The sequence below is a fragment of the Muntiacus reevesi genome, chromosome 4 (genome assembly GCF_963930625.1).
Source record: "Muntiacus reevesi chromosome 4, mMunRee1.1, whole genome shotgun sequence".
Lineage (NCBI taxonomy): Eukaryota > Metazoa > Chordata > Mammalia > Artiodactyla > Cervidae > Muntiacus > Muntiacus reevesi.
This window is the reverse complement of record NC_089252.1, coordinates 114,380,465-114,393,812: the sequence shown is the minus strand read 5'-3', so window position 1 is coordinate 114,393,812 and position 13,348 is coordinate 114,380,465. Positions and strand designations below refer to the sequence as shown.

The 13,348-nt window shown below is 45.7% G+C and overlaps 1 protein-coding gene across 1 annotated transcript in view; it reads left to right on the top strand.

The window, feature by feature from the left end:
* The first annotated feature begins 4,841 nt into the window (after window positions 1-4,841).
* MKRN2 (makorin ring finger protein 2) overlaps window positions 4,842-13,348 on the top strand; it is a 33,649-nt gene continuing 25,142 nt past the window's right edge. The window contains exon 1 of the mRNA XM_065933948.1: window positions 4,842-4,992. Coding sequence (XP_065790020.1) covers window positions 4,967-4,992 — 26 coding nt within the window. The 5' untranslated portion in view covers window positions 4,842-4,966. The remainder of the gene's footprint in view (window positions 4,993-13,348) is intronic.

The window sequence follows — 13,348 nt, the reverse complement described above, 5'->3', positions numbered from 1 at the left end:
TCTCAAAAACAAAAGAATGATCTCTGTTTGTTTCCAAGGCAAACCATTCAATATCATGGTAATCCAAGTCTATGCCCTGACCAGTAATGCTGAAGAAGTTGATGTTGAATGGTTCTATGAAGACCTACAAGACCTTTCAGAACTAACACCCAAAAAAGATGTCCTTTTCATTATAGGGGACTGGAATGCAAAAGTAGGAAGTCAAGAAACACCTGGAGTAACAGGCAAATTTGGCCTTGGAGTACGGAATGAAGCAGGGCAAAGGCTAATAGAGTTCTGCCAAGAGGACACACTGGTCATAGCAAACACCTTCTTCCAACAACACAAGAGAAGACTCTACACATGGACATCACCAGATGGTCAACACCAAAATCAGACTGATTATATTCTTTGCAGCCAAAGATGGAGAAGCTCTATATAGTCAGCAAAAACAAGACCGGGAGCTGACTGTGGCTCAGATCATGAACTCCTTATTGCCAAATTCAGACTTAAATTGAAGAAAGTAGGGAAAACCATTAGACCATGCAGGTATGACCTAAATCAAATCCCTTACGATTATACAGTGGAAGTGAGAAATAGATTCAAGGGACTAGATCTGATAAACAAAGTGCCTAATGAACTATGGATGGAAGTTTGTGACATTGAACAGGAGACAGGGATCAAGACCATCCCCAAGAAAAAGAAATGCAAAAAAGCAAAATGACTGTCTGAGGAGGCCTTACAAATAGCTGTGAAAAGAAGAGAAGTGAAAAGCAAAAGAGAAAAGGAAAGCTATACCCATTTGAATGCAGAGTTCTAAAGAATAGCAAGGAGAGATAAGAAAGCCTTCCTCAGTGATCAGTGCAAAGAAGGAGAGGAAAACAATAGAACGGGAAAGAGTAGAGATCTCTTCAAGAAAATTAGAGATACCAAGGGAATGTTTCATGCAAAGATGGGCTCAATAAAGGACAGAAACGGTGTGAACCTAATAGAAGCAGAAGATATTAAGAAGAGGTGGCAAGAATACACAGAAAAACTGTACAAAAAAGATCTTCATGACCCAGATAACCACAATGGTGTGATCACTCACCTAGTGCCAGACATCCTGGAGTGTGAAGTCAAATGTGCCTTAGGAAGCATCACTATGTTCAAAGCTAGGGGAGGTGATGGAATTCCAGTTGAGCTATTTCAAATCCTGAAAGATGATGCTGTGAAAGTGCTGCACTCAATATGTCAGCAAATTTGGAAAACTCAGCAGTGGCCACAGGACTGGAAAAGGTCAGTTTTCATTCCAGTCCTAAAGAAGGGCAATGCTGAAGAAAAGGCATTAGATTTTGTCAAATTTTTTATCCACATCTACTAAAATGAACATATTATTTTTTCTTTTAACACGGTGAATTACATTGATTTACGTATTTTGGACCAGTCTTGCACTCCAGGAATACTTTTCACATGGTCATGGTGTATAATACTTTTTCTACATTGCTGCATTCCATTTGCTAGTATTTTGTGGAGAGTTTTTATATTTCTCTTTATAAAGTATATTGGTCTGTAGTTTTCTCGTGATGTGTTTGCTTTTTGTATCAAGGTGTAATACTGGCCTCATGGAATGTGAGGTATTCCATCCTCTTCTGTTTTTTCTAAGACTGTGTAAAGGATTGGTGTTAATTCTTCTTTGAATGTTCAGTAGAATTCACTGGTGAAGCTTGACTCCCCTGGTGGCGCTAGTGGTAAAGAATCTGCCTGCAGTGCAGGAGCCAAGGGTTCCCTCCCTGTGTCGGGAAGATCCCCTGGAGGAGGAAATGGCAACCCACTCCAGTATTCTCGCCTGGAAAAGTCCATGGACAGAGGAGCCTGGTGGGCTACAGCCCATGGGGGTCGCAAACAGTCAGACATGACTGAGCACCCAGATATAGTGAAGCTACTGGATTTGGAATTTTCTTTGTGGGAAGATTTTGGCTTAGTAATTCAATCTCTTGATGAAGGTCTATTCATATTTTCTGCTTCTTGAATCAGTTTCAGTAGGTTGTGTGTCCAGTCCTTAGAATATGTGATGAGAATGGCACTTTAGCTCCAGGATCGTCTTCTAACTACTTTTAAATTAGAAGAATTTCTTGACACATTCTAACACATTTTTTTTCACTGATATAACTCTGCTGTGGTTAACAAGTACAGCTAAGCATGAAGAGGAACATTTTTCAGTAATGTATGACACAAAAAAAGATAAAGCATTAAATTTGAGCCTAAACCACAGCTTCAAATTGTATAAATCAACTGTTGGCCAAATCAAAAGGAGAACAGACAATTCTACACTGGTATTACACTAGAAATCAGTGAGGAAAAGATAATTAGAAAGTCTCAGTTGTTTGGAAATTAAGCAGAACACTTCTAAATAACTTACGAGTCAAAGAATGAAAATTAGAAAATAAAAAAAAATAAATAAAGAAAGAAAATTAGAAAATATTTGAACTGAATGATAAGGAAAATAGGATGTAAAAGCTTGTGAAACAGTTAAAATGTGCTTAGATGGAAAATTATAGCTTTAAATACTTAAAAAAGAAGAACATTTGAGAATTGGTGATCTGAAGCTCCATCTGAAGAAGCCAGAAACAATAGCATTATGAATTCAAAGAACGTAGGGAAAAAAAAGTAGTAAAGATACAAGCAAAAATCAGTGAAATATAAAAACATCTACAGTGGGGAAAATGAATAAAGTCAAAAGCTTCTCCCTTGAGAAGATGAACAAAACTGATAAATTTCTAGTAAAATGAATTTTTTAAAAAAAGATAAAATACCAAATAATATCAGTAACGAAAGGAGATACCAATTAGTATCGGTAATGAAAGAAGGTTACAGATCATTTTTTAAAGAAGATATATTAACAACTCCATGACAACAAATTTAATAATTTTAATGAAATGGACTATTTCACTTGGGAAAAAAAAGCTTTCCAAACCTGACAGAAGATAAAATCTGAATAGGCCTATATGTGCATGCGTGCATGAATGCTCAGTCGTGTCTGACTTTTTGCAACCTCATGGCCTCTAGCCCTCCAGACTCCTCTGTCCATGGGATTTCCCAGGCAAGAATACTGGAGTGGATAGCCATTTCTTACTCCAGGGCATCTTCCTGACCCAGGGACCAAAACCGCATCTCCTGCATTGGAAGGTGGATTCTTTATCACGGAGCCACCTGGGAAGCCCAGCCTATATGTAATACAGCAATTAAATCTTTAATTAAAAATCTGCTTATGCCAGAAACTGCAGGCTGAGATGGTTTCAGTGGTGGATTCTTCCAAATATTTGAGGAAAAATTAATACCTATATTATACAGATTTTCCAAAGAATAGAAAAGAGGTAAGACTTCCAAACTTGTTTTATGAGGCCAGCACATCTCAAGTACAAAACCTGACACGGACATCACAAGGGAACACGACAGAATAATCTCTCTCATGAATAAGGATGCAAAATTCCTAATCACAGTGTTAAAATCGAATCTGATGATTTCTAGAAAGAATAATATATCATGGCCAAGTGAGGTATATCTGAGGAATCTCAGGTTGGTTTAACATTGAAAAATCAATTGTTATAACCAAATAAAGGAGAAGACCATATGGTTTTCTCAGGAGAAAAACAGATTTGATTTAAAAGAACAAGACATTTATTATTAAAAAGTCTTAAGAAAGCTAAAAAGATAAAGAAACTGCCTTCATCTGATAAGGGGTAGCTTTAAAAACTCTGGACCTAACATTTTAATTAATGATGAAATATTACTTTCCCTGAACTCAAGAACAAGACAGAGGTGTCCACTCTTACCGCTTCCGTTCACAGTTGCCCTGAAGATTCTCAGCAGTGCAATAAGGCAGGAGGTAGAAATAGAGGATGTGAAGACTGAAAACAAAGTAAAACTATCATTATTTGTTGATGGCATGATTGTGTATGTGTAGAAAATCCAAAACAACAAAGAAACCCCTGGAACTAATACATGAATGTAGCATGGAGCAAGCAATAAACAATTAGGACATTTTTAAAAATATCATTTAAAATGCGTCCAAAAAACTCACCAAGGTACGTGAGAATAAACATAATAAAAGTTGTTGACTTCTACACTGAAAACTACAAATTTTCCAATATTCTTCCTAAGTTTCTGAAAGAAATTTCAAAAGTTCTACATAATTGGAAGTATATTCTATGTTCATTCGTCAGAAGACAATGTTCTTACAGCAGTAAAAAGACTCTTGAGTGTCCCATTGACAGCAAAGAGATCAAATCAGCCCATCCTAAAGGAAATAAACCTTAAATATTCATTGGAAGGACTGATGCTGAAGCTGAAACTCCAATCCTTTGGCCACCTGATGCGAAGAGCTGACTCATTGGAAAAGACCCCGATGCTGGGAGAGATTGAGGGCGGGAGAAGGGGACGACAGAGGACGAGACGGCTGGATGGCATCACCGACTCGATGGACACGAGTTGGAGTAAACCCCGGGAGTTGGAGTCGGACAGGGGCCTGGCGTGCTGCAGTCCATGGGGTCGCAGAGAGTCGGACACGACTGAGCGACTGAACTGAACTGCGCAGAGGAGAAGGGGGAGCTTGGCCGCGGGAAGGCTGAGGTGATCCTAAGCCAAGAGAAGTCGCTAAGGAAAGCTGAAGAAGAAAGGGAGAGACAAGTAGGGACTAAAGAACGGGCCCCCCGGCGTAAAACCCGCGGGCCTGGGAGACTAGCCACGCCTGCCCGGGAGGCCTGGGGAGGCGGGACTAGGAGTGCAGCGATTGGCGGTTGGCCCCGCCTCACCCCGGGGCGGAACCAATTGTGACGGCGGCGAGGTTTCCTGCCGGCGCCACCAGCGTGGGGCACGGAGACGCCGGCGTGAGCCGGCGTGACGCGGCCCCGCGGGATGGGCAGGGCCGAGGCCGAGGAGGCGACGGCGGCGGCGGCTGAGAGAGCGAGAGACTGCGGCCGGACGACGGCCCTCGGACCCGGCCGCCATGAGCACCAAGCAGGTCACTTGCAGGTCAGCGCGCCGCGCCGCGGGTCCTTCCTCGCGCGCGCCTCACCGCCGCGCCAGGGAAACGAACCGGAGCGGGGCGGTGGGAAGCGGCTCTCCCGAGGTTCGGGCTCTGGCCTCCCGCGGCGGGGCCGGTGCCCGGCACCCGGCGGTGCGTGGCGGAGCCCCGCGGGCGCTGCGCCGGCCGCCGTGCCGCTGGAAGGAGGGCGCGCTGGCGGGGCCGCGGGACCTGGGGCGAGGCCGCCGCTGTGCTGTCGAGGGGCCGAGGAGGTCGTTTACAAATGGCGATACCGCCCAGGTGTAGGCTCTCACAGTCGGTGAGGGCCCGCGGAAGCGGCCTTCGGTTCCTAAGCGTCTGGAGAACTCACGTGCAGAGTCAGCGTGTTACAGGCGGCTGTGTGGGAAATAGCGTTTGCTGTAAGTTTCTTTCCCTGCGTGTCCCCAAGGCTTGTGTTTTCGGCAGCCTTCACAGTAACACTACTAGGCCGATTTTATTTCTGTTTTGTAGTGCAGGAAACTCAGGCCGACGGAGGGTAAGTGAGAGTCTCCCCTTAGGGAAAAACGCATTTCTTTGGAGAAATGCAACAGTAATGGATGGGTGGCTGTAGAAAATTCAAAGCCGGATGGCCCCACTGCGCCCGTTAAATAGAAGGAGCCTGGTGTGTAACGCCCGCATTCCTCGGCGGGTATGTGGCTTGAAGGTTTGGGGGTCCTGCTTTTACTGCACCTGGAAAGTACAACTTTTAATAGTTTGTCTGAGTTAAATCTGTGTGCGAAACGTTGATGGGCGACGGAACCCAGCCCCACAGTCGTATGGTTCCATTATATGTAATGAAGAGTTTAAGTATCATCTACGTTACTACTTTTCTTCCTTACTATGAATAGTCGAGAAACTGTGATGTAAAAAGTTTCCTGTTAGCATTAATCTCTATTAACCGTTCAACCAGTTTATCCAAGGCCTAGATGCCGTTGTCGGAAATTGGCCGTTTGTGTGGATAGAAAAGAATTTCACTAGGTTGTTTGTAATAGAAGGTCTTTGTGAGGACCTGTGCGCAGGTTTATGTGTATTTCTGTAAACTTCCTCCTGTTGGACAATATCTTTAATCATTGTGGTCTGTATACCAAATTCTGGTTAAGGGGGGGTCTAAGCCGCGTCCGCGCAAGGGTTTTTGTGTCTGCGCTGCTTTGTAATGGAATCTCCCATCTGCGTGGTGTCTTATTTGACAGATGAGGAGAAGCTGTGCTCGGACTTGAAGCTTGCCCTGAATTCACATCTACCTGGAAGAACAGAAATGTAAATCAAGATCACCTTGGGGTTGTTCTTTCTATCCTAGGAGATGGCTTGACCTCAAAGCTTTGGTTCTGGTTTTCCCAGATAGGAGTGTCCTGCAAGAAGTTGGTGCAGAGAAACTAGAGTGGGTTGGACGGTTGAGAAGGGAACAGTTGTGTTGGAAGTGATGTTTGTTGGCAGTGCGCTGGGTACTCTTTGAGATTCCTTACCAGCCATGTTGCTTGTCATCCAGCAACACACGTCATTCCGTCGATCACCAGCCAGGCCTCAGCAGTGAAATGACGTCCAGGGTTATTCAGCTTCCAGGTGGCACATATGTGGCATCAGAGTTTGTGCTCTTGTAGGTGCTCTGGCCTCCAAATAAGTTTGGGAAATGCTAAATTAAAGTTTCTTTACTACGGGAAATTTCAAAGCTTTTAATTTGCTTATACAAAAAAGGAAAACTCATCCAAAACTATACAGTGGGACTGTGCCTAGTGGTCCAGTGCTTAAGACTTTGCCTTCCAGTGTAGGGGAACCCTGGTTAGCCTAGTTCGATCCCTGCTTAGGGAGCTAACGTCTCAGTTCCTCAGGGCCAAAAAAACAACAGAAGCAGCAGAAGCAATATTGTAACAAATTCAGTAAAGACTTTAAAATGGTCCCCATTGAATAATAAATAAATAAAGGTCCCTTGCAAAGGGATGTGAAAGAGTCTGGCGTCACAAGGTCTGCCTTGCCAAAGGAGAAACAGAGGACATATTTACATAGGAAAAATGGCAGTGTTACCAAGAGTACCAGGTTAACATTAGTGCACTAGTGTTGGAAAAGCTTTTCTCACTTCAGTACCTCATACACTGAGATCTATCTCCAGACATTGGCAACGTACATGAAATGTTCAAGGTTTGATTTGTTTGGGAGACCAGATCTAAAACTGGGTGGTCTGCTGTTTCTGGTTTATGTCAAGGTGCAAACTGGTATTGGTTTTCCTGGCTGTGAGATATGATGTATACATGCTCATGCTGCGTGTTAGCAGGACAAAGTGTGTGTTTTGCTTCTATTATAATACAAGCTAAATGGTAGGATTCCCAGACCTAAGGACAAAGACATTCCATGTTTATTGCCTGGAATGCAAGAATGGCCACTCACACCTCTCTGCTGTCGGTCAACTCCCCTGACTCCTCAACATTCCACTCTGTCCAGAATCTCAATTTTTTGCTGATTCTTTTTTCCAAACCATCTCCCTAGGTTTTCCAATCTGTTTTCAGTGGCCTTTATTATTGCTTGGTAACCAATTTGTTTGTCCTTCTCCTCATGTGATAGCAGTGCCTTTGTTAAGACCCATAATTACAGTTTCCAGAGAGTCAGGCCCGGAGCTTGTGACTCATTGAAAGGCACCAACAAAATACAGGGCACCTTGTGGCCCCTGAGTGATAGGAAGCGCTTGAGCTCCAGACTTGGGCAGCTCTGGATTCTGATTCTGGCTTCACCTGGGCTGCAGTCTCCTCATCTGTAAAATGGGGATGGCCATGCCCACCCAGCTTGGAAAAGCCCCTGGTGCTAGGAAAGTTCGAGGGCAGAAGGGGAAGAGGGCGTCAGAGGATGAGGTGGCCAGACGGCATCATTGATGCAACGGACATGATCTTGGGCAGACTCCAAGAGATGGCAAGGGACAGGGAGGCCTGGCGTGCCGCAGTCCATGGGGTGGCAGGGTCAGACACAACCGGTGACTGAACTACAGTGCCCAACCAGTAGGGCTGGTTAAGAGATAAGATAATAGCAAATAATCCTAAGACCATTGAGGATGTTTTAGGCTAAGCACTGACATGCAGTCTGTGAAGTACTGTGAATTATAATCGTATTACGGATGGGAAAGACTTGGAGATTTAAATTATTTACTCAAGGTCATATAGGAAGCTAACTTCACAGTCTTCCTTTAACCACTACATTGTTCTTTATTTCATCCCTACCACTAATCAGTTATTTCAGGCCTGTCACCATGCCTCCCATTAGCTGCGTTCCTTCCCCTTTTTATAAAGTTTTTGTTTTTTGTTTTATTTGGCTGTGATGGGTCTTAGTTGCAGCACACAGGTGCTTTAGTTGTGGCATTTGAACTCTTCGCTGTGGCATGCAGGGTCTAGTTCCCTGACCAGGAATCCAACCTGGGCCCCCTGCATTGGGACCTCAGAGTCTAGCCACCGGACCACCAGGGGAGTCCAAATCTGCCTTCCCCTTTGATGGATCTGTTGTCACAGGCAGTACAGCCGTAAAATTAAAGCCTGTGAAAATAATGTGGGAAAAGGTGAAGGAAGGTGACACTGAGAATGCAAATTGCCCGTGTGCTTGGAAGTGATTGCAAGTGTTCTGCTAGAGGCAGGCACCATGGAAAGACCTGCACGAAACCAGGTTGATTGTGTTTGGCTCAGCCTTCAGCCACAGCTGCTGGCGGTTCTGTAGCTAGTAGTGAACCTGATACCCTCTGCAACAGATAAAAACCACACCACCTAGAACAGTCTTTAGGGTCACCCCGGATAACAGATGACTTTGGAGTGTCCCCTAGAAAGAACCTCCCTCCTCTGAGTCTCAGCTGTGCACGCCCCCCCTCTTATCCCAACAGCCCACAGTCCTCTCCAGCTCGTGTCTCAGTCTTCTCTCTAGGAAGAGAGGGATGGTTTGGCCATCCAGAAGGGTGAGCAGTTGGAAACTCATTACGGGATACATGCTGCATGCAAGAGGCCGGGGTTAAGCTTAGTATAACCCGGATGGTGAGGAATCACTGTAAGCAGCTGACAAATGCCCTGGAAGGACTGGCAGGACGCCCCCAGAGAAGTTTTGGGTTTGTCACCAGGCAGTGGAAATGGTGACATACACCACAGAAATAGGACTGGACCGGCTCCACTTCTTGTTTCACACTTGCTTTGCTTGAGGCAGTGGTGGAGGCTTAGAAGTTATATTTGAAACTAAATTTCAGTTTAGTCACAGAGGTGAAATCCCTTGCATGGAGTCACCAGCTTCTAAGTGAGAAAACTGGGAACTTGGGTGGTGGTTAAATATTTCAAATTTTTGATGGGGAATATAATTAGTGCAGTTTGGAAGGTGCATTTTCTAACGAGGATTTGTGGGAGGTGGTGGTAGGATTAACTCAATATAAAACACATCTGCAGGCCCACCACTGAGCATCTTTCCTCTTCTTGCCTGGTTAGTAGATGGTATCTAGCAGTCTTGCCCTGGTTCTTTGAGGAAACTTTGTCTAGTTTCTCCAAAAGAAACCTTTAATGAAGCATTTGTTAGATCTTACTTGTGTGGAACTGTTTTTGTAGCCAACTGGAACCTGTTCTCTTCCACTCTTTAGGAGTCTACTAATTCTGATAACGGATTTAGCTCGTCACTGATTGTTTTTTTTTTAACACCTTCAAAAATTACCCTACTTGAGGATGGTTGGAATCTATTGCAGTGTTTCCTTTGTATTTATTTGTTTGGCTGAGTTGGGTCTTGGTTGTGGCAGGCGGGATCTTCACTTGCAGAGCATGTGGGCTCAGTAGTCGCGGTGCCCGGCTTTAGTTGCTCTGCGGCACGTGGGATCTCAGTTCCCCGACCAGGGGTCGGATCTGCGTCCCCTGTACTACAAGGCGGATTCCTAACCACTGGGCCACCAGGGAAGTCCCAGAATTATGTCACGATGTTGAGTAGGGTTTCTCCAGAAGAGTTACCAAACTGTCGAGAAGTGTGATACACTTTGATGTTGGGGATCCCAGAATTACCACTACAGCTGGTGATTGGCTAGAAGGACCTGTGGAACTCAACGTATCGTTGTGTTCGAGACTGAGGTTGATCACAGTGAGTGGTGAGGGGTTACGGCTGGACCCTAAGGGAGACAGACTCCAGTGGCATCTGGGGAACCCAAGAACAGGCTTGCTGCCCTCACCTCCTCCCGTGAAGGGTCACAGCACCCTTCTCCTCCCGCGGCGGAAACGCAGCGCCCTGTGCCTAGGGAAGGCCAGCAGAGACTCCGTGCCCAGGCCCGTCTCCCTCCGCCCGGCGTGTCCCCAAACCAGACTCCCGGGAAAGCAGGCGCGCAGCCCCAACGAGATCCTACACAGGAGAGGCGGAGCGAGCCTCTCGGCACTCAGAGACCGTCTCTCAGTGTGGGGGACCACCTCCCAGCCGGGTCCCGGGGGCTGTAGGCAGGGGCCTGCCTTCTAAGCGGGCTCAGGCCTGCCGTATTCACAGTGCTTCTGCACACTTGGAAAGCCAGTATGGTGAATACCAAGGTTTATTTAGGCCCTTTCCTCTTCTTTTTAATGTTTTAACAAGAGTACCCTTAGTTTGCCAGGTTCTGAGCCTTTTTTCTTTTTTTCCATAGAACTACAGCAGCCTTATAGCAGGTTACTGCACAAGTCTCTGGTCTGGCGGCAGCCCCGGGGGTGTTGCCTGAGAAGAGCCCAGCTGACCACCTAGACAAGCCCCTGCAGGCCGCCGCCTCAGTGTGGTCGCTTGCATCGCAGGTGCAGTCATCTTTGTCGGCTCAGAAACTTCGTTCTGTTGGTGTGTTTAGAGGTGATACATGCTACCCGGGGGCTTGCCAGGTGTCGCTTTTTATGTGAGCGGCTGAGCACGTGCTCCCGGCTCAGTGCGCACTGACATGCAGAGCAGAGTGCCCTCCTCACACTTCCTGGGAGAAGAGAAACTGCCCGGCGGGCCTGGCCGGCCGCCTGCCGGTGGGGAGATGGGCATGTGGAGAGACGTGGGCGTGCGTGTGCAGAGCAGGGCCGGGGGAGGGGCTGCAGAACTGTGGCGTCCAGCCGAGCAGCATCGCCGGTCCTCTGTGGGGCTGAGGTGCAGCGTGAACCCTTGTTCTCTGGTACCCTTCTTCGCCTCTGTTGTTGTTTCTCTTTGTGAAATTCACATGATATAAAACATACTGTTTAGCCGTAGTTGACTGTACATTTCGGTGGCGCTCAGTAAGTACCTTCATGTTGTGCAACTTGTGTGCGTGCATGCGTGCTCAGTTGTGACTGACACTTTGTGGCCCCATGGTCTCTACCCACCAGGCTTCTCTGTCCATGAGATTTTCCAGGCAAGAATGCTGGAGTGGCTTGCCATTTCCTCCTCCAGGGGATCTTCCCAACCCAGGAGTCGAACCAAGTATCCACGGCTCCTGAATTGCAGGTGGATTCTTGACCACTGAGCCACCATATGGCTCACCATCATCTATTTAGTGACTCACCATCATCTATTTCTTGAGTATTTTTTACTTTCCTAAACTGAAACTCTGTCGTCATTAAACACTCACTCCCCATGCCACTCCCCTCCTGACCCCTGGCATCTAACAATTTATCATTACTTTCTGACTCTGAATTTGACTAGGTATCCTCCATACCTCATATACATAGGAATCAAACAGTATTTGTCTGCACTGTAAATTGGGACACCTTTTTAAGGTTAAGTTAATGTATGTCCTACAAACAGATTGTACTTTCTTCCCACCCCACCCCCTCCCAGCCCCAGTGCTGTACAATAGGTTCTCATTCACCTCAGTTCAGTTGCTCGGTCATGTCTGACTCTTTGCGACCCCATGGACTGCAGCACACCAGACTTTCCTGTCCATCACCAACTCCCGGAACTTGCTCAAACTCACGTCTCTTGAGTCAGTGGTGGCATCCAACCATCTCGTCCTCTGTTGTCCCCTTCTCCTCCAGCCTTCAGTCTTTCCCAGCATCAGGGTCTTTTCCAGTGAGTCAGTTCTTCACATCAGGTGGCCAAAGTTTTGGAGTTTCAGCTTGAGCATCAGTCCTTCCAATAAATATTCAGGATTGATTTCCCTTAGGTTGAACTGGTTAGATCTCCTTGTAGCCCAAGGCACTGTCAAGAGTCTTCTCCAACACCACAGCTCAAAAGCATCAACTCTTCAGCACTCAGCTTTCTTTATAGCCCAACTCTCACATCCATACATGACTACTGGAAAAACGATAGCTTTGACTAGATGGACCTTTGTTGGCAAAGCAATGTCTCTGCTTTTTAATATGCTATCTAGGTTTGTCATAGCTTTTTTCCCAAGTAGCAAGTGTCTTTTAATTTCATAGCTGCATTCACCATCTGCAGTGATTTTGGAGCCCATGAAAATAGTCTGTCACCGTTTCCATTGTTCCCCATCTATTTGCCATGAAGTGATGGGATCGGATGCCATGATATTAGTTTTTTGAATGTTGAGTTTTAAGGCCAACTTTTTCACTCTCCTCTCACTTTCATTAAGGGGCTCTTTAGTTCTTCACTTTCTGCCATAAGGGTGGTGTCATCTGCGTACTGGAGGATATTGATATTTCTCCTTTAAATCTTGATTCCAGCTTGTGCTTCATCCAGCCCAGCATTTCACATGAAGTACTCTGCATATAAGTTAAATAAACAGGGTGACAATATACAGCCTTGACATACTGCTTTCCCAACTTGGAACCGTTCCTTTGTTCCATGTCTGGTTTCAGCTGTTACATACAGATTTCTCAGGAAACAGGTAAGGTGGTCTGGTATTGCCATCTCTTTAAGAACTTTCCACAGTTTGTTGTAATCCATGCAGTCAAAGGCTTTGGCATAGTCAATAAAGAAATAAATGTTTTTCTGGAATTCTTTTGCTTTTTCTGTGATCCAGTGGATGTTGAGAACTTGATCTCTAGTTCCGCTGCCTTTTATAAATCCAGCTTGAACATCTGGAAGATCTTGCTTCATATACTGTGGAAGCCTGGTTTGGAGAATTTTGAGCGTTGCTTTGCTAGCATGTGAGATGAGTGCAGTTGTGCAGCAGTTGGAACATTCTTTGGCATTGCCCTCCTTGAGGATTGGAATGAAAACTGACCTTTACCAGTCCTGTGGCCACTGCCGAGTTGTCCAAATTTGCTGGCATATTGAGTGCGGCACTTTCACAGTATCATCTTTTAGGATTTGAAATAGCTCAGCTGGAATTCCGTCACCTTCACTAGCTTTGTTCACAGTTATTCACTAGCTTTGTTCATAGTGATGCTTTCCAAGGCCACTTGACTTTGGACCCCAGGCTGTCTGACTCTAGGTGAGTGATCACACCATCGGGGTTATCTGGGTCATTAA